This window comes from Aspergillus ruber, assembly GCF_000600275.1.
Source record: "Aspergillus ruber CBS 135680 unplaced genomic scaffold scaffold00021, whole genome shotgun sequence".
Classification (NCBI taxonomy): domain Eukaryota; kingdom Fungi; phylum Ascomycota; class Eurotiomycetes; order Eurotiales; family Aspergillaceae; genus Aspergillus; species Aspergillus ruber.
The window spans coordinates 451,692-471,514 of NW_024467317.1; the positions used below are offsets into that span (position 1 = coordinate 451,692).

Below are 19,823 nucleotides of genomic sequence, written 5' to 3' on the forward strand. Positions count from 1 at the left end.
TTTTATTTTTGCATTCAGAAGAGACGAGAAGAGTTGTCGCCAATAGCCGGGGTATGCATGTTCGAGTATCAATGCATGCCAATGGCTATAGAGGGACACAGTGGCTGTGTGCAAAACACTTGTGTTTGCTTTATATAGCAATTTTGAACTAGTGAATAGCTTATAAAATTCTAGAACGTTGATGTCAATCTTCAATTGCCGTTTCAATGCTGTGATTATTTAATTAGAACCCCGCGGAGGGACAAGAAACCAATCTGGATCTCGACAAGTCTCCTCTAACACCTTTTTCTTTTATTGTTCATCTTCTTTCAGACAATCCCGACTACTTGCTATTATATAGAGTCATTGTAACTCAAAAAGATCTAAAATGGAGTTCGATCCCCAAACCCGTAAGCATTCATCCCACTGTTGTCATACTAGTTGCCAAACTAACCCCGCCATCAGCGCAGTTTCACACCTCCGACAGCTCGAGCTTCGGTTACGTGTCGGCACATGAGCGATGGCCTGTTATTCTGGTAAGTCTTCATCCCCTTACTCGGGGTTATTGTGCTAATTAACATTCTTTCGCTAGACCGGCGCTATCGACGACCTCCACCGTACTGTGGGCGACGTGGGTGATGAGGAGAAGCGGAAAGAGGGCAAGGCTATTATTGAGAACCTGGCCAATTTGAAATACGAACTGCAGCACGATAGGCTATTGACGTGAGTATTGACTACTTGATAAGAGAATGAATGGTTTTTAACTGGGTTATGCGCAGACCAATCCCGGATGATGGACTGGAGCCAACGGCCGCTGAGTATAATAAGGAATTGGAGCAGAGGGGGAAATTATCGTGGTGTAATGGGCCGTGGTTGTATATGGAGTGTTATATGTGTATGTTTGAGTATTTCAAAACGAAGAAGAGGCAACTGACAAGAAACAGACAGACGCTTAAGCACATTCTTCGCGCAGTCCAAGCACTGGAAAGGATACGATGTTTTTGCCCGCCAGAAGATGTCCACATTCAAATCCTCTCGACCCGCCGTGCTGGAACTTGCAGCCAGATACAAGGAGCTCGCCCTCGAAGCCGAGAAAGGCGAGGGCAAGGACGGAAAGACAACAGAACAGATCGAGCAAGCAAGACGAGTGCTCTTCTCGGAGATGTGCGAGATTTGCCTGTGGGGAAATGCAACGGATCTGTCGTTGTTGACTACGCTTACCTACGAGGACTTGCAGAAGTTGCAGGGCTCGCAGGCGCGCAAGGCGGCGGAGAAGAATATCCTTGTTAATGATATGGATGCTGCGTTTGATGTTCTGCAAAAGGCACAGAAGGAGAAGAAGGATCAGGAGCGTCGGGTGGATATTGTGCTTGATAACTCTGGGTTCGAGCTCTTTGTCGATCTTATTCTTGCCGGTTACTTGCTCTCTGCGGGTATTGCGACAAAGGTTGTGCTGCACCCTAAGTCGATCCCATGGTTCGTGTCGGACGTTACTCCCCCGGACTTCCCAGACCTTCTCAACGCCCTGAAAGACGCGCAGAATTTCTACACAGCCCCCGATGAGACTGGCAGAGAGCACCAGCCCCTCTCTGAGAAGGAACTCGACGAGGTGACCTTCCTTTACAACCAATGGAGCCAGCTTCACCAAGACGGGAAATTAGTCATTCGACCTGATCCATTCTGGACTGGTGCCGGATCCTACTGGCGCATGCCTCACACCGCACCCGAGCTATTCGAAGATCTCAAGAACAGCGAATTGGTCCTGCTCAAGGGTGACCTTAACTACCGCAAATTGACCAACGACGCCGACTGGGACCCAACAACCCCATTCACAACTGCCATTGGTCCTCTAGGCCCCAATTCCGGTCTGCGTGTTCTGGCTTTCCGGACCTGCAAGGCAGACGTCGTTGTTGGCCTTCCTGCTGGTGTGGATGAGGAACTCCGTCAGACACCTGGGGGAGGTGGTGATAAGAAGCGGGAGTGGGCTTGGACTGGGAAGTGGGCTGTTGTTTCCTTCTGTGATGGGAAGGTTTAGCTTGCATGGATTTTGATTGTTTTGGAAAAATGATAGATATAGATAATGCGTACATACAGTGACAAAGAAAGTTATCACCATTCACTGCTGTTCTTGATAGGATGGATGTGTGACATCAAGTCATTGGCATGATTACAGTAGATTGAATCCACTATCATTAGGGTTCAATCTATATTCGGATTGAACTGATGAGAAATAAGAACTGCTCTATGAGGCGTTTGGGGCTTAACGGAGAGAATCGATCAGGCTTGAGATGTGTTCTTGTGCTTGCTGAATAGGGTGCGTCAGTCTCATCTCACCCACAGTTTGCCTGAGGAATCATAATTTTCTTGATCAGAGCCTGAATGTCGTGGATGCCATAAATCTTCTTTCCTCCCTGTAGAATTTCAACCACCTGCACATACGCACTCATTTTCTAAAACGTCAGAAATTGAAATGTCGACTTTTGTCAGCGAACATCATAGGAGATTTACAACATTGAACATAGCAACCGCCACTAGCTCGCCAACTATCCTAACTTCAAAGGCTTTGTTTAAGCAAATTTTAAGGAATTTAAAGACGGCTGTTCGTCATACATAGTGCTCCATGGGGTCAGCAGGGGGATCCTAGCCCAAATCGACAGAAACCGGCCAAAGCTACCACTCTTACATGTTTTCCATGATTCTTCGCTCGACAATCCTGATTCTGAAACTTGTCGGCACAAAGCATGAAATCGCAAAGAAAAAGTTTTCAGTGGGGTTTACGGAGAATTCCCAACTAACTGGCACCACACGGTTTGATTTGTTCATCGGAGCCGGCCGCGAAGACCGTGCTGATATGTTTAGGGCCAAGGAGCCCAGTGAAGCACTTAGACCCAATAATACCAGAAAGCTAGCAGTTGATGTCCCAACTATAACTATTAAAGTTGATAGACCAGATGGTTTGGCTCAACTGTGCAACAATGCGCATCTTTGGTTGGCTGATATTGATGGAAAGATCAGAGTCGTCATCCTCATCCATACACATGCTGATAACAAGGGTCTTCATCTTGAATACTGGAAGATGTACAAGGATAGAATACCCGCAGAACTTCAAGAACTTTATTTTTCTCGACTTGTTAACGGCTCTATATCTGTCATTCCTCGCTATCCTCAATGTCGCTTCTGAGCTACTCTTTGATGTCGTACTGAACCATGTCACCGGCAAGTCTGTTTCCATTCCCGCAGATAGACTTATCTCTTTTGCCTGCGAGTATTTCAGTATTACGCATTAGCGAGCACCCGGTGTCATTGATTTCTATCCTGGCTCTTTAGATTCCTGCTTGCCCTTGGGCAGAGACAGGGTTATATGCGGAATGTGTCTACATTGCTCCTTTGAGTATCTCATGCTATCGGAAAAGCAGTCTCAGGAAAGTTCTCTATAAGATAAAATCCTAGTATATAAGTAAAAGGACGGTTGACGACTATATTGCTTTAGCATATAGCCCTCTGGCTGCAAGTAAAAGAGCTTGGATTATGACGATGAATGGCTAGGGCTAGGTATCATAAATAATACGTACATAACAAAAATTTTTCTCTATACTCTCACTCAACTGCACATAAGCCACTCCGATAGTCCCAAGCAGCCAATATATTGAGATGGTTCTGACAGGGCGATACCCCGTTGCAACTTCGCATCCAGGATTCCAGTGATCACTGCCAGATGCTTGATGACATGAACATATATCATTGGCGGTTGTCAACCTAACATTTGCTATGTCGCATTTAGCCACTCATTTTCATAAATGTGTCCATGCGACGTTCTATTTGATTATGAGGGGTGCTGGCATAGAGTGTCCAGACAGTAGTAAAGCTGCACGTGGTAACCCAACGCTAGCATTGCAGACTACGCCTTTATATTATGTCGACAAGCACACTTTATGCGGGCTATACAATACTTTGATAGCAACCATGCTGTAGTGAGTTTGAATTGTCTTGAAATTCTTGCACTTTGTTGCGGAACCCAAATGCCAGCATACAAAACGCACATGCGAGTACGCATATCAATGTGATGTTCTTACGTCCCCTGGTAGGTTCCTCGCTCGCCTAGCTGTGTTACACAGATTCCAAAGTCCTCCAGAGCGTACGCTGAAGACTATTAACTTGAATTTTATCTTTATGATCGTAAAGGAAAGGGATTTATGCAAGCATGTGGGAGATAAATCGCAGCACTTCCAGGTGTGGCTAATTTCGCGGCTTTGATCCAAATATTTCCTTGACATCACTGAGATTGCGATGCTTGTGCAAGGTTAGTAGCATGCATATCTTGACCCCGATCAACCCTGAAATCATTTTAAACCACCATATTCTCCTTGTCCTTCATAAAATGACCTTCCTGGTTGATTTTCTGCTTTAAAGTCTTTCTCGCGTGGTAGATCGTTTTCCTTAATCTTCTTGGAGACAATGGCGGCACCGTCCCCTTTGGATTCAGTTTGAAGGGAGATGAATTCTCAATTAAAAGGAGACTTGTGTGACTTTTTCGGATGCTCGAATATATCTGCCCTCGGTCCTTAGTGGATAGGCCTAGTCGTTTGAGTTCTAGGCGGCGGTTTTGCTTAGTCGGTCCATGCTTGTAGAACAAATTTCTTTGCCTAAAATGGCATTCATGAATATGGGCATGAGGTATAATGTGGTCTCTATAAGACAGAGGATAGACTCACTTGGCAACCGTATCTGTGTTATATGGGAAAGTCCAGGTCCAATCCCGGAATATCTGTTGCAATCGAGTACGGTTCTAGGACTGACACCCGGAACTTTCATGCGCTATTAAAGAATTTTTTTTTTTCAGAATTAACACTATTCTTGTTCTAACTACTGCCTGACACATTATTATTAACTGTAAACAGGAGCCATGCTTTATATAGAAGGAGCATGTATGAATGGGTGGAAAGGAGACAAAAGAAGAAAAACACCAAGATACAAAGATAGTAGATTCTCAGGAAATAAAACACAAAGAATCAAACTAAACAATGACTCCACAGCCCTACTTTTACTAATTCAACCAACTCAAAGCTTTTCAATCCCCTCCCTAAGCTTCAACCGAACCATCAACGGCGACTTTTCCCACAGCGTAAAAGTACGTTGTCTATTCCAATTATTGCTCTCTTCGCAGATTTCCAAATCGAAATTCCAGAGCATGCGTGCCAAAATCACGCGCATTTCGGCATAGGCTAGGTTCTTCCCTATGCAATCTCTCGGACCGTACGAAAATACCTGGCACACGTCGCGATTGTCATTGTAGAATGGGGAGGATGGGTCTTTCTTAATCTCTGGAAGCCAGCGCTCGGGGATAAAGTTGTCTGGGTTGTAGAAGTTTATGGGAGATGTATTAGCGGCAAATTGGTGTACTCCTACCTTTGTCTATGCAGATGTGGGTTAGAACTGTTTTTATTCGAGAAATAAACTAGTCAACTTACCCCCTGGGATATATAGTATCCTGATATCTCGGTAGGCTCGGGAGAAATGGCTACACGCTGCAGAACGGACGGAACAGGAGGATACATTCGCATACCCTCACTGAGACAGGCGATCATGTACGGCAGCCGGGCAGTGGTATTCAGAAAATTGATTTCGCATTCCGACTTAAAAGCAGAGCGGACCTCTTGAGTGGCTTTTTCCAGCGCACGCGGCGTCCTGAGCAGGTAGTAGGTCGTACCAGAGAGCAAAGTTGCTGTTGTATCGCTTCCGGCAATGATCAATAGATTGGCGTTGGCTTCCATTTCCTCTACTGTTATATTATCCTTTGACTGCAAAAAACCATCCATAAAATCGACCAAGTCGCGAGGTTTCTCGCGTGCCAGGCGGTTTTGCATGGTGAAGCTGCTGTATTCTAATTGCCTTGCTCGCGCATCCGAGAAACGGTTGAGACCAAAAGCGAAGCTAAACAACTTGAACAGCACTGGATAGGCGTCCTTTATCGTACCCATGACTATACCTCGAACCGCCTGGAAGACGTTGGACACCCAGAAGTGGTACCCGTCTGTGTCCAAGTTTCCAAACGACACTCCGAACGCGAGGTCGCCGATTAGGTCAAAAGTCGTCGAATTGTACCACTTGACCATGTCTGCGGGTCTTTGTGACTCGGCGAGACCTTTCATCCTTTTTATTAACTTGTCCGTATATTCGATCAGAACGGGCTCCTGAGTTGTCAGAGCCTTGGTAGAGAAGGAATGCGCCAGTGCTTTGCGGTAGCGACGATGATTCTTATCATTGGCATTGTTGATTCCCAATGGAACATTGGTCGACAGTTCCGCCTTGGGTAGATCATTGTAGATTTCACGCCAGGCCTTGGCCGTGATGAAGGAGACCTCAGCTGTTGAGAAACGCACGACCTTGCCGTATTTGCCGTGGAAGGCCTTGATATCAGCTTCGAGTTGTCCTCTAATAAGGGAGATGTGGCGAAGAATAGGAAAGGCGATCCATAATTTGGGTCCAGGGATTTTGTGTAGCGGATGGTAGTATATATTCCAAATTGCACCCCCAAAGAAATAGAGAGAGTAGAGAGCTGCCGACACGATAAAGACACTTATCATGGTGGATGTGTGACTATCTCAATATTGCTTAACAGAGTTGAGTGAACATACGACTCTTGACACTTGTTGAGATATGAGTTCCATGAGCGCGAAAAAAAAAAACTGGCAAAGTGAGTCTATATCCATCACAAGTGGACCCCGGACGCTGTAAGCACAGGTGCATGACCGGAAATGCATGTTTGGTCATACTGCAGTGAAACATTTCGAGTGCCCAATGATTTATCTCCCTTTCAGGTCCGATATTTCCGGCTCTGTACAGATTGACATACAAGGGCGCATGAGAGTACTAAGTTTTCGGTCTTGGAGTTGCGATAAAGACGGCTAGTACTCGAGGCTGAGAACTGAAAAGCATGCACGGTTAGTGCGACCAAATCATTGTACTTGTGCAACACTGCTGTCAATTTTATTATGTTTGTCAAATGGAGTCTAACCAAGTTCATAGCAAACTAGACCAGATACAACGCCCCATGTTTTGCATCAATTGGGTTGCTAAGGGCGGTCGAGCTTGTAACTCGCTAATAGTGAAACGGAGGGAATGGAGATCTCCCGGATACTGTCAACCTGTCGTTCGCTTTAAGCGCCAAATTTACCAGGTGGAGGGACTGTAGTCAATCAAATTCCGTCGGCCCTCCGCAAGGGTTACCATTGGGTGCAGTAGCATAGGCAATGGCTCATGCACATACTCGAAAGGCTCGGTTTAATGCAGCGTAGTAGTCCAAATAAATAGATTCTCGGCGACCACCGAGAATAAGCAAAACAGCTCCATTACATATGTAACAATCAGCATGTTTCTGAGTTGCAAGTGTAGCGCCAATAGAACTGTCATTTCGGAGTTCTCTTTTGTACCACCAGCAGTAAAAGGAATTGGTACAGGAATCTCTAGGTTCCTACGATCACCCTTCCGCCGGGGCACCACCAGTTCGCGGTGAGAGAGAATGCAGCCGTATTTCGAACCATGCTAATTCGTGTACCAGTTGACTTTTCTCAGTAATTGACGGTACTTATCGCGCATATTGGGATCTGGATGGGTAGCGAACCCCGTATTTCACTCCCAGAGGATCTGAACATCTCCCAGGGCACGGTTCGGATCAGTGCTGAAGATGAATGCTGCCTCGTAGTAGGCTATGGCTGAAATATAACCGTCGATCTCCCGGATGGTCCCTCCATTATCGAATATGACTGGTGAGATGCCATCCGTGGACCCTAGGCCCACTTCAGCCAAGTAGCTGAATTCAGCTCGCAGAGATTGTCGTATTCTGGGAAAGACATTATCGCAGAGTCTCATATTAGGAAGTTGCCGCAAGCGATTGGAGACGGAGACACAGGCATAGGATCTGAACGGATACTCACTCGTGTAAGAGCATGGTGGTATTTCTGAAGGATGGCATCCAGGCTGAAGTCGTGCCAGACGGTGGCACTTTCGATGTCGTCGGTCCGTAGGTGGGATCAAAGCTGCTGTGCTCATGAACTTGAAGGTAGCTAGGAATTGCAGACAAGGTCTCCTGTAGGTATGACAGCAGAGAAATGTGGTTTATGTCAGCCATTGTGTGATGTTTGAGTGTTGTCTCTCGAAGGAGACTCATAGGTCATGTGGTACAAATTATTGATCTATGTCTATGAGAAACAAATACAAGATAATTCCAAGGAAATTAACGTAAAAAGCTCAATGGCAAGAGAAATACTCGAACAGCGATTTTCATCGCTGAGCTCACTCAATTCAGAAATGCTACTGAGCTATATTACAATGACCAAGAACCTCATCATTCGACATTGATAATTCAGAAGCTTCGTGAAGATTACTCAACCAAGTGTTGAAGGACAGAACGTAGACATCATCCTCTGTAATGATATTGTCCTCGTCGGGGTCTATAACATTGCAGAACATGAAGTCAACAAGATAACTGAGATTGTCAGAATCAACCGAGAGTCAAATTAACAGGGAGTGTACACATACCTTGTTATTCCTAATATCATACCGTAGAAAGTCGGGATGTTGCTCAAAAAAGGTCTATCTATCATGCCGCATATGCCTGGTTCCTGCATTAGTTAGTCATTTACACCAGGCTTGGATATGTGGTACTAACCCAGTGATATAAGAGAGTTGCTTTCATATACTTTCAAGCTGCTCATGAGAAAAATCCATGTAGATATCGTCAACCGTCTCTCTTGGAACACGGCTCAAGACCAACAATTGAGGAACCCTTATTGGTATGGAAAGCCCGGGCCTGGCCTACGGTGAGATGAGTGATGTACTTTGGTACATGGCCAATGCAATTGACGTGTTCGAATAGATCAAACTCTAAGAGAAAGTCATTAAATGGGATTTTTTTTAACGTTAGGGTCTCCAGTCTCGAAATTCTTAGGTTTAAGACTGGCTTGTCGGGAATATCCTTGAATCTTAGCTGAGATATAACCCTAATCGGAGCGGACTTTAAACATTACCGGCTCATTTTCATTAAGGTAGCGGGATAGAGTCAGAACATGATGCTGTGCAAATTCGCTGACGGTGACCTCTGTAATCTGCTCTTCGATCTGTATATCTCTTCCGTCGATTTTTCGTACAAAGCCCGTCAAATCGAGAACTTAATTTGACATATTGATATATATTAGTCTACCTGGAGGTTATACTTGTTGATGGTGAGATAGACAGATCATCCACGGTTGCCTGTTCGCCGGATGTCTACCATCTTCATCTTTAAATTTACGCTTCTCGATGTATTCAGAGAATTAGTACTGTCTATCACCTAAATTGTACACCAGAAAAGAGTCAAGACACATTCAAGAGAACTACAGATTGGCTTTATTCTTTATCCAGAACGAGAACTCAACACCTGAAAAAGACAGATAGAAACGCCCGGACTTTCAACCCATCATGGCTCGCCACCAAGCCCTACTCCAGCCCTGGGCCATCGCAGAGGTGAATAATATACCAATTGACCTAAGTTCAAAATGCCATACTAATGTAAAAGTACATGGTCGCCGTTGCTTGTCATATATATAGAACCAGGACCCCCTTAAGCATAGACTACGATAGAGAAATTTTCGTTTCGAACACGATGCCAGTGTCAGGTCCTTTGTGAGAAGCTTCTTTGGCGCCTTCAGGATGTTCAGAGGATTGTTCAGGCGGATCTTCAGAGCCCTTCCGCGAGGCGTCTGGGACCTCTGCAGCTAGCTGGTCCCGACGAGCTAGAAGCGCTTTGGCTTTCTGTTATTGACGGTTGGTCGGGTTTTCCGAGTTTTTGGGAACTTCAAGGCCTTCCAAGCTTTCCGCTTTTGTGAGCGTCTCAGCCGATTCTGGATTACCTGGGTTCTCTTGGCTTTCAAGGCTTCCAGGTCATCCAGGGATGGCTCAGGCATAGTGAACAATGGACAGGAAGTGTTTCGAGGATCGAAAAAAGAGAAGAGAGAAATATAAAGAGAAAAATGGCAAAAAAGTAAAGGAAAATCATTTAATAACTTATGAAGTCACATGGACTAGCTGAACTCACTGAATGCCTGGATGGCTAGCCCTATGACAATTAGTATTGTACTTTAGAGGTCCTTCCTTCTATGTGAGTTTCTTTTGTGCACCTTTCAAACTTAGAGCGCAGTGCCCAGAAGGGTACTATGAAAATCTCAATGAAATTAATAATATCTATCTCGCTTCCACTATGAACATGCCTCAAAAAAACCGACCCCCACCGTAATGCAAAATTAAATTACAGTGTATGCAAATTATACAGGTAGCAAATGCATCTCAGAAACAATGCCCAGAAAGCTGCTTACCGCAATCTCTCGGGATAAGCATCGTACAAGCCGTCTGAGACTTGGATATTGCTGAATGAGGTCTCACCCTCGCCGTCATGGAAGAAGCGGATCTCAGTTGAGTTGGCATACCAGGAACTACGATAGTTAGCTTGTGTCATAAATGTGTGCAGAAAGAGAGCTTACCGAGCCCAAGTAGACAGTGCGAAGCGTGAGTTGGCATAAACCTCGAGAACAGAGTTGTCGACCACGATGGTAAGGTCCAAAGTTTCCATGTGCTCATTCTTGTCTTTACCGCTACCGTTGCAGCTATTGTTGATGTCGAACAAACGCAGACGTCCAGACTCTGGGTCCGAGTTGATCCCACTGGTAGTCTGCGAAGCAGCACTAGTATTGTAGCGGTCGATGACAATCGACTCGTTCGAGAACTGGTAGTAAATTGTGGTGGACTCAAGCTCAGACGAGAGGATTTGGAAGCCAGACTTGAGGCCAGAGCCACGCGCAGACTGCGGGAATGAGATCTGGGCGTTGAGGACAAAGAACTTGCTGTCAGGCGAGCGGTTGAAGGGAACAATTCCGGCCTTCGAGAGTTTACGGCTCGGTTCTGAGAAGGACGGGGCAGCAGTAATAGCGTTGTAGGTTTCCCGCGCGATGTTGACGCCTAAGGTTTCAAGTTCGACGCAGCTACCGGCAGAGGAGTTGCTAGCCACGCGCCAGGAGGCGGTCTCGTGGACGAGATCGTTGTTCACCACATTGGGGATCGTATGCACGCTCAGCTCACGTGGGAGGAGAAGGGTACTCTGCCATCCCTGTTGTGCCTTGGGGAAGTCCTTGACTGCCTCAAACACGTCTCCAGTCAACCAGACATAGGAGATGAAACGGTCCGGAGCACCGCTTCTGGACGATGCTTTAGATGTGCTGGGCAAAACCTTTCCAGCCGCAGCATATGCAGACAAGCCCCAATCAAGAAAGCCAACCATGTTGGGATTGAAAGTCACATTTCCATCAACGGTTGAGACACTGCCAGCTGCCCACAGCTGAGCATGCAAAGAGGACACAGCCTTCTGGATAGGCATGTAGGAGCCTTCCACACCAAAAGTCATGAAAGAATCACCATTGTAGTTGTATCCCTGTTTATCAAGACCGAACACATTGACAGTCTCCCAGTTAAACCCATAGACTCCGGCCCAGTCACCGTTACCCCAAGTCGAGTTAGAAGGCGCATTGAACCATTCCCCAAGATACTCCCACTGCTCAAAGTTGGAGCTCTTACTGCGGTAAAGGAAGATACTAGGGCCGACATCGTGAACACCACCAGAGATAGTGACATACCAAGTGCCCTTGGCGCTATTAAGGGTTCGATCTAACTCCTTGTTCTGGAAGACAAATGGGTCACGGAAAGCAGTAACGTCCAAGCCTGCTGGAGGCCCAGGAATCACAGGCGGGATGTCAAACTTGGTGAAATTCTTTCCATCAGAAGTGACAGCCAGGGACTGGGACTCGCTTCCCCGGGTATAAGGAAGGGTCCAATGGATCGGCAACGATGAAACTGAGGTGTAGATCATTGTTGGCTTGCCATCAACGCCACTGGGAATGACAGAGCCATCGAACACAGAAACAGGATCATTTGCACCACCAGGAGTGAGGGAGAAGTTGCCGTTCTTGTTCACATCATAATAGTGCACAAGGTCATCTGTCTGGACAGTAGCGATTCCGCTGCCATTGTGCAGGTAGCCAACATGGAACAAACCAGTTTCAGGGTCACTGTAGTGTGCACATGGGTCCCCAACTTGGCCAGTTGGCGGGAGGACGTGAATTTTGGGTCTCCAGGTTTCGAAAAGCGTCGAATTGGGAAGGGTGGATAGGTTACCCGGTGGCGCGTTGTAGTCTAGAGCGGCACCAACACCTGCCCAGCTCACGGCAAGAAGCTCAACTGCGGTTGAGCCCTTCATTGCGGTAAAAATGAGAAGAAAGATAACAGAATTCTGAGGTCTATACTTTCAGATATGTGCAGAAACAGAAAAATAAGTAGACAAAATAATCATCTTGATATATCGGGAAAACCGCGGAAACTCCGAAGTAAATTCCCCGACGAACTCCCGACGGACCCCTGACAATGGCTAACGTGCTTCGGAACTTTTATCCTAATCTCTTTCTAGTAATTGCTAACTATCCGTAATTTACCCGAAAGCCTCGTGGGCTTGAAGGGTTCGTGTATTTGTCTTTTGTTGATGGTGGTTCCACGACCCTAGCCCTAACCAGGAAAGCCCCGACAATTGCCTACTCCGGCATTCGGAGAGAGAAGACCAATATCAGACCATCGAGAAAGAAAACAGGAGATTGATAACACGAAACTAGTCAAGGTGCTGACCGAATCGCCGGTCCCTTCACCCACAACAGTGGAACAGTTACCACTAACGAATCAAGGCATTCTATAGTGCACATGGGGAATACACAGTCCAACATATTTCTCCGTAGATCCCAATCAGATAAAAGGACTACATGTGAGTTGCTATCAGATTTTGAATATGATCCGCTTTTTTCTAGTTTCGCATAAATGTAGAGGTACGCAACACACTGGAACTATGGCAATCCGAAAACCTGGCAATACATGGCAATGCGTTCGTCTTGTAAAGCTGCCACTCATGCTATTTGTTATTTTTCAAGATAGACACTTTTTGTTCTGTTAGCTAGAGCTTAGCTTAATAAACAGTTAGGACCGACAGCAGCTTGCACGATGCGCGGCGATTAGCCATGGAAATGGTACAGAAGGAAAGAGAGAGCTCCATATCTAATCCAATTATTTGATACTAGCCACTTGCAACCAATGATAGCCAGAGCTTGCCTCCAAATTTTCTCGAACAACGAGAGCTCCTCTTAATTTGATTTCTCCAAATGCGCATCACCTATCCTTGGATCAAAGATAGCGCGTTTTATATAGTGAAAGTCTTCGTCATTCAAGATGATGTCGGTCTTCTTATTTTGGGGGTCCCTATCAAGAAGGTCTCCGAATGAGAATCTCATCGGAGCTCCCGTCATTCCGTTGGATGTGACCATGACTTCCTGGACACAGTAATACTGCTCGCCGTCACCCATATATTGCCCAGCACTGTGCGGGTAATATCGGGAAAATGCTCCCACTTCTCAAGTATTGCCTTGTCCCTTATGACCAAGATGATTAAAACTATTCGTACTATGCTCCTCGAATTAGTGAATTACTATTTGGCGTCTTCTTTAAACTTTTGTCTTTAGTTCTGTTACTCCAAATATGACGACCGAGGTAGGCCAGTTGTCGCGTGCTTTTCTTGGTAACCGTTGATTTAGTTAAAGAATCCGATCTGCCTGCATGAATTCAGCGCCATTAATGGACCTGTACGTAGCAGCATCTAACCATAACATGTCATATTGCGGAGTGCCCATTTCGTGAAAATGGCCGTCAACCACACACTAGAAAACCCCCAGGATCGCATCGTGGGAGTTGGACGAAATATTCTAATATAATCCCAGCAGCTTCCTTCCATTGGAAGCGGAACAAACACCCAGGGTGTTTTGTCATTGTCGAACTTGTAGATGGCTTTGTCAGTCAAATTGCAGACGACAATCCACTGGTTGCCGTCGTCCTTGTTCGCTCATGAGGAACCAAGGACTTTCCGAGCAACTGGGTTCGAGTCTGCACATTTGGTTGGATTGTCGCACGATGTGATCTGGAGGGAGACCGTCTGAGAGCTAGTTGAATGTAAGTTACTTCTGATTCCGTCAACTTTTCAGCGTCAGTAGATGCTGGATAGAAATCCATCAAAGTAACCGGAGAAGGACGTCTAGTGCCGTCCTCAGGCAGTCATCTGAGATCATCTGAACATAATCGATGAAAAGGGTGTCATATCTCGTTTACTGTCAGCACAAATACAAACATAGCTTCTGCCTCGGCTAATGCAACAACGGCCATCGGCAAAGTCACGGTTCTTGGCTTCGATGTACGATGAAGATGAGTGCCATCGGCACATACTTCAACTATTAGTATAAGGTCCAAATTTCACCCAATCATTCATGCCGTATTGTCATCAGCGTCTATCTCTCTGGCGGTTGCCGGATCTGTTTTGCACCACTCAGGGTATTGTCAGCTACATATCAACGCGGAATCCGGTTCCGTTAACCTACATATTCTTGCGCTTTGACAGCTTGACATCGAAGGATCCGATTTAGATTGGGTATAAAAGCGGATCTATCTTCCACTATGCGACAAAGTGAGCAGTATTTGCACCGGGTCATACTATAATGTCCCCAGTTATTGCTAGCTTTACGGCCATTATCGCAGCTTTCCTTCTCTGGCACTACTGCTATAAACTATTCTTTAGTCCCCTCGCGCGAGTCCCAGGACCTCTGACATACGCATTGACGAAATGGCGGCTCGCATACGAGGACTACAAAGGCGATCGATCGCGCACTCTCCTCAAACTGCATAGCAAATATGGCCCCATTGTCCGCGTGGGCCCTGGCGAGGTATCGTTCAACAGCATATCTGCGCTGCGAGTGATATATGGCGCTGGCAGTAGATTCGAACGAACGGGGTTTTACAAAATGTTTGATGTGGCCGGGCGTCCGAACTTGTTCTCATTCGCGTCTGGGAAAGCGCACGGGGATCGCAAAAGGATTCTAGCCCATGCATATGCCAAGTCAGGAATGCTGAAGGGTGATACCGCAGCGTTGATTGAGAAGAAGGTCCGGATGTATTTGGAACTTCTCGAGCGGGAGGGCTCGACGAGCAATATATTTAACAGTCTGCATTACTTTTCCCTCGATGTTATAACCGAGTTCCTCTACGGACGATTCGGAAAGACAGCATGCCTACAGGGCGTGAAGACAGACCGTGTGTTAATAAGGGCGATGGCAAATTCGGATCGCCGCAGGTTGACATGGTTCAGTGTGCATTTTCTTCGCTTCACGGAATGGCTTTACACTAGGAAGGGTGCCCTGGGTTGCCTTGCGCGGCAATTCTATCCCATGCAAGCACCTACTACATACATGGGCATCCGCCGTCATGCGCTGAAAGCTTGCTGGGCATTTTCTGCTGCGACGGACGATGAAAAGAATAAGGAAGGGTCATCAATCCTAATTGCACGGCTGTGGCAGCACCATCGCTCTAGGAAAGAGAGTGGAATGGATGACTCGGATATTGCGTCGGAATGTGCGGACCATCTCATGGCTGGTATTGAAACTACTAGCGATACTCTGATGTTCGTGGTTTGGTCTCTTTCGCGTCCCGAGCATAGGCGATTTCAGAAGAGGGTAATTGAGGAGATCTGTGGAATCCAGGAAGATGGTATTAATGCAGATGATATTCCAAAAGTCGAGGCAAGTGACAAGCTTCCTTATGTGAATGCAGTCATCAAAGAAACACTTCGACTATTCGCACCTCTTCCTGGATCAGAACCCCGGTCCCTTGCTACCAGAACTACGATTGATGGGTACGAAATTCCCCTAAGGACAGTAGTTTCCATGTCACCGTACATCCTACATCGAAACCCGGAGATCTTCCCAGAGCCGTCAAGATTCAACCCAGACCGCTGGTTTGATGAGTCCCAAGACCAGGCAGAAATGAAAAGACTGTTCTGGGCATTTTCTAGCGGAGGAAGAATGTGTATTGGGATCCAGTAAGCTTCCCACATATAGAGTATACACAGCAAACTGATTAATGGCTTTAGTCTCGCCATGGCCGAAATGACAACCATGATAGCTGCAATTTACCGCAAGTACAGCACAACTACCATTAACGGCTTTGATAAGATTTCACCGGGAATTAGTGGGCGTTATGAAATGTTCTGGGACGAGACTTGTTCTGAAAAGCGGGTAAGCATGATCCTACTGTACTTTGTATGTAGACTGTTCGATGCTCATTGTAATCTAGGAACATGAATGCTGGATCGATTTTCGATCACATTGATCTAAACATAATAACTCCAATCGTTATGGTTGAGGCAATGATATCTAGCTTGCAGCTATACAGTATAGCAAACCGTTTTGATTCGTGAGACTTGTATCCTGCAAGCACATAAATTTGGATAGGGTAGCCCGAGGCCGCATACCGGTGTTAAGGGAACGCACCAGTTGCATTTTGCGAGATTTGAAAAGCATGGAGATCCGTGGTTCAAACACCACCGACCTCAGCATTGACCTTGACCAAAAACCGATCAAACACTTTCACAGCACCCATCTCATGACCCTCGGCCAATATATGTTGTAAATTGGTAATCCATTCACAGAGCTCCTGGGACGACACGGCGTGAATGTCAATAGCCTGTAGCAAAGTCTCAGGCTTCTCCAACGAAAAGTGTGCCGCGCGTAGCAAAGGGATTGTTGCCGTCTTCGCGCAGTGGACCTGCTCCTTTTTGAGAATGTACATCACGCGCTTTGCTCTATGATCTTGAAGAGTATGTTAAAGCTGTGTGATCAAAACTGTCGCCGGTGTTGATATCCACGCCGTAGCTCAACTGAGTATCTCGTCGGCCATAGCACCTCTAGGCCCGGGTTCACATGCAACAGAAGCCTGCGAGGAGAGTAAATCCGGGGAACGTCGCGCAGACATTTCAAACTTTTGATTCATCAAGCACTCAACTAAACGTAATTGACCCGTGTAAGTTGCATCAAGTAGAATGAGTGCTCTTTCGTCCTTGCTGGATGCTCCAACATTCCGTTTGCGAGGAATAGTTCCACCATTTACTCCCCGCCTCTTAATACATCCTAAATGAAATATTTGTTGATTGATACAGCACGAGCTAATAATTCCTGAGCCAAGGTCCCCTGTCCAGTCTTGGTCATCTCTTACAATACACTGGCATCCGGTGGAGTGTAGTCGAAACTGGCCTTGAGATCTGCCCTTCTCTCAAGTAGCAGTCTAAAAATGGATTCATTTCTAATGGCTAGCATGGGCGGTAGACAGTTCCTCCTGGCCTCGGATAATCTGGGTCAACACCATGGTCCAGCAGTAGATTGATCATGTGCTCCTTTCATTCGCACTTTAGTGGCACTACAGAAATTATTGGAGAAATTAATCAGATACGCGATTCACATTGCCCCATGGACAAGTATGTAACGAATTATATCAATATGACCCTTGCTGGCCGCTGCACGTAAGGGAGTAGCGACCTGGTAACCATTCGTATTCAGGCCGACACCAACCAAATCGGACAAAATATTGAACAACCTGCATTTGGTTTGCGCCCATAACCCTTCTACAAGGGCTTTAACCACACTGGGATGGCCCCGTACTGCTGCGCCGCTATTTATATGTCTTCAGTGGCCAGGCTTCAGAAGCTCTGCGTGTTTGCATTCAAGACCTTGAATGCTCGACCCCGGACCTTTCGAAGAAAGAAGTGGGACATTGGAGGCTGCAGATTATATGGTGATACAACAAATGACTGGACTATGGTAGTCGGTAGGCCAATATACCCAGAGCAAAGTTACCGGGAGTATGTTACAGTCGAAGGCTGCTTAAATAGGAAAGAACAGGTTACAATAAATCAGAGTCAATGAAAGGTGAGAAGAGAAGTTCCTCGCCAAATAAGACCGCTTACCTCTGCAGCTATATGCCTGATGCAGAGTGATATCCTTGTGGAATAAAAAGACAGCGTCGTTCGTATAATGCCTGCCACTTTTATAAAAAACATCGGGGGGCTTTGGGAAACGGCGATTTCCATGTATAGAATGGTCTATAGTGCATCTACTATTTCACTGAACAAGCATTCAACAAACTAATTGTCTGATTGCCTTAACTAATGTATAGAACAGTATTTCAAGCCAGAACATCACCTCCATCCGACGCTTCCTGAGCCGCCTGCAATCTCTTCTCCGTGGTCTTGAAAATTTGTGGTAAGTTAACCTGTTCGAAGCTTTTGCTTGTTTGAATCATCTCGGCAAGCCCCTTGGCAGTTAAGAAAATCACTGGCATCCCGTGTCCATTGAATCCTGCACAAATATATTGTCCAGATTTGTTTGGAATCTCACCAACGTGGGCGTTGGAGTCATACGAATAGCCCATAACTAGAGGCTGTCAGTGTACTTATCCTTTTCAGAACGGGAGGAGCAGATATTATGTTTGAAACTTACTTCCAGTCCAAATCTCCTTGACATATGCACCACTGTCCTCCCAGCCATGGAACGTGCGCTGCATGTAATCATTGTAATAGTCCTTTGCGGGCTCAATGAGTGTGCTGTCGTCTACCACACCGTACCACTGCTCCTTCGCATCTTTGAATGTGTATTGGGCGCCGCCAACGATGATACTTCCATCTGGCCGGGAAATCAAGTAGCTGCATCCGTCTCCATTGAGGATGTAAGAGTATGGCAGGAAAGGAGCATGCTTGCCCTCGGGGACGGTGATGTGACAGCATAATCCACGAACGGGCACAATATTCGAGGAGTACTCTGGGAGTAAGCTAGGTGTATATGCATTCGTAGCATAGATGACTTTGGAAGCACGGATCGATCCGCGCGAAGTATGGACCAAGTGACTGGAGTCAGATGATGTTACAGACGTGACCGGAGTGTGCGTTTGCACATTAAGAGCAGTATAACCCATAATCTTCGAAAGCAATCCCAGAATAAACTTATAAGGCCATATCGTGCCTGCAGTATAGGACATGCAAGCCTTGGCACCTTTGACGCCAGATATCTATTTCAGGTCAGTCACTTTCAGTCATTCTCGTGGAGAAGACCTACTCCTTCAGCATGCTTCTGTGGCGTGTAATGTATGTCCTCGACAAACGAATGCGACTGGGATGCCAGTGCCTCATATTTCTGTTTCGCCTTCTCACCATGAGCTTCGTTGAGATACACGTTCATATTCCGAGTGATGTTGAAATCACAATCAATCCCTTCTTCAGAAATGACATCTTTCAAGGCTTTAACATGAGAAAGCTCAAAATTAGCCAGTTCTGCACCGGCCTCCGCTCCATGCCGTTCAATGTATGTCGGGATGTGACCATACAAATCAGGTCGAATATGACCACCATTACGGCCGGTGGCACCCGAACAGATTTGTCGCGCTTCAAGAATAGTTATCGACGGGTGATGTTGACTTTGCTGGTCTTGTTGCTTCAGTAGATGATATGCGATGCTGACTCCGGCATATCCAGCGCCAACTATGACGATGTCGCTCTCCTGAGGCAATTCCGGGGTAGTTCGCAGGTCATCGAGGGCATGCAATTCGGTTCTCCAAAAGGGAGTCGTGGGATTCTTGACCGGGAGACCGGCAGGTAGGGAGTCTGTAGAGCCCATTGTCCAAAGAGTATACTGGTAAAGTAGCTGGATATCAGACGTGAGGTCTGCGGGGATGATGCTGTTCTTATTATCGGAACATCTCTCGGATCTTGGTGTTTTAATATCGTTCCACCTGCCAAGTCGCTTATCTTTTTGTCATGTAGTACTATCATTAAACCAGTCGGCCTTCCTCCCCTCATCAACGGACCGGGTTACTCGCATTTAAACTGATAAGATCCATCTCGTGCAGGTTATATATAG

At 46.3% G+C, this 19,823-nt stretch overlaps 7 protein-coding genes across 7 annotated transcripts; 3 read left to right on the top strand and 4 right to left on the bottom strand.

Annotated features, from left to right (window-relative positions):
* The first annotated feature begins 170 nt into the window (after window positions 1–170).
* Window positions 171–2,353, top strand: EURHEDRAFT_387939 (damage-control phosphatase ARMT1 family protein). The gene is made up of 5 exons (XM_040779723.1): window positions 171–389; window positions 445–515; window positions 572–702; window positions 759–874; window positions 924–2,353. Exons 1-5 carry the CDS (start codon window positions 368–370, stop codon window positions 2,012–2,014), a joined length of 1,431 nt encoding a protein of 476 aa, XP_040637253.1. The 5' UTR covers window positions 171–367; the 3' UTR covers window positions 2,015–2,353.
* A 309-nt stretch (window positions 2,354–2,662) lies between these two features.
* Window positions 2,663–3,160, top strand: EURHEDRAFT_404324 (uncharacterized protein; the record flags this gene model as incomplete). Its single annotated transcript, XM_040780301.1, has 1 exon — window positions 2,663–3,160. The coding sequence occupies one exon, from the start codon at window positions 2,663–2,665 to the stop codon at window positions 3,158–3,160; it is 498 nt and encodes a 165-aa protein (XP_040637254.1).
* A 1,687-nt stretch (window positions 3,161–4,847) lies between these two features.
* Window positions 4,848–6,624, bottom strand: EURHEDRAFT_504387 (cytochrome P450). The gene is made up of 2 exons (XM_040785811.1): window positions 5,448–6,624; window positions 4,848–5,391 (listed from the first exon to the last, which is right to left on the bottom strand). The coding sequence occupies exons 1-2, from the start codon at window positions 6,561–6,563 to the stop codon at window positions 5,038–5,040; spliced, it is 1,470 nt and encodes a 489-aa protein (XP_040637255.1). The 5' UTR covers window positions 6,564–6,624; the 3' UTR covers window positions 4,848–5,037.
* A 984-nt stretch (window positions 6,625–7,608) lies between these two features.
* Window positions 7,609–8,107, bottom strand: EURHEDRAFT_379267 (uncharacterized protein; the record flags this gene model as incomplete). The annotated part of the gene is made up of 2 exons (XM_040779154.1): window positions 7,609–7,819; window positions 7,914–8,107. The coding sequence occupies 2 exons, from the start codon at window positions 8,105–8,107 to the stop codon at window positions 7,609–7,611; spliced, it is 405 nt and encodes a 134-aa protein (XP_040637256.1).
* Window positions 8,108–10,324: 2,217 nt separating this feature from the next.
* Window positions 10,325–12,259, bottom strand: EURHEDRAFT_460024 (glycoside hydrolase family 32 protein; the record flags this gene model as incomplete). Its single annotated transcript, XM_040784620.1, has 2 exons — window positions 10,325–10,445; window positions 10,494–12,259. 2 exons carry the CDS (start codon window positions 12,257–12,259, stop codon window positions 10,325–10,327), a joined length of 1,887 nt encoding a protein of 628 aa, XP_040637257.1.
* A 2,311-nt stretch (window positions 12,260–14,570) lies between these two features.
* EURHEDRAFT_524737 (cytochrome P450) lies at window positions 14,571–16,426 on the top strand. Its single transcript, XM_040786937.1, has 3 exons — window positions 14,571–15,958; window positions 16,010–16,154; window positions 16,213–16,426. Exons 1-3 carry the CDS (start codon window positions 14,583–14,585, stop codon window positions 16,246–16,248), a joined length of 1,557 nt encoding a protein of 518 aa, XP_040637258.1. The 5' UTR covers window positions 14,571–14,582; the 3' UTR covers window positions 16,249–16,426.
* Window positions 16,427–16,452: 26 nt separating this feature from the next.
* Window positions 16,453–19,580, bottom strand: EURHEDRAFT_379270 (NAD(P)/FAD-dependent oxidoreductase; the record flags this gene model as incomplete). The annotated part of the gene is made up of 4 exons (XM_040779155.1): window positions 16,453–16,727; window positions 18,309–18,344; window positions 18,411–18,975; window positions 19,023–19,580. 4 exons carry the CDS (start codon window positions 19,578–19,580, stop codon window positions 16,453–16,455), a joined length of 1,434 nt encoding a protein of 477 aa, XP_040637259.1.
* Between the last annotated feature and the right edge of the window lie 243 nt (window positions 19,581–19,823).

What these genes read in the sequence shown, in the direction of transcription:
- EURHEDRAFT_387939 (XM_040779723.1), top strand. Translation starts at nt 368, where the DNA reads ATGGAGTTCGATCCCCAAACCC. An exon ending in AGCGATGGCCTGTTATTCTG is followed by an intron (nt 516 to 571) that starts GTAAGTCTTCAT and finishes TTCTTTCGCTAG; the next exon opens with ACCGGCGCTATCGACGACCT. An exon ending in GTATATGGAGTGTTATATGT is followed by an intron (nt 875 to 923) that starts GTATGTTTGAGT and finishes GACAAGAAACAG; the next exon opens with ACAGACGCTTAAGCACATTC.
- EURHEDRAFT_504387 (XM_040785811.1), bottom strand. Translation starts at nt 6,563, where the DNA reads ATGATAAGTGTCTTTATCGTGTCGGCAGCTCTCTACTCTCTCTATTTC. An exon ending in GATACTATATATCCCAGGGG is followed by an intron (nt 5,392 to 5,447) that starts GTAAGTTGACTA and finishes ACATCTGCATAG; the next exon opens with ACAAAGGTAGGAGTACACCA.
- EURHEDRAFT_524737 (XM_040786937.1), top strand. Translation starts at nt 14,583, where the DNA reads ATGTCCCCAGTTATTGCTAGCTTTACGGCCATTATCGCAGCTTTCCTT. An exon ending in AGAATGTGTATTGGGATCCA is followed by an intron (nt 15,959 to 16,009) that starts GTAAGCTTCCCA and finishes TAATGGCTTTAG; the next exon opens with TCTCGCCATGGCCGAAATGA. An exon ending in AGACTTGTTCTGAAAAGCGG is followed by an intron (nt 16,155 to 16,212) that starts GTAAGCATGATC and finishes ATTGTAATCTAG; the next exon opens with GAACATGAATGCTGGATCGA.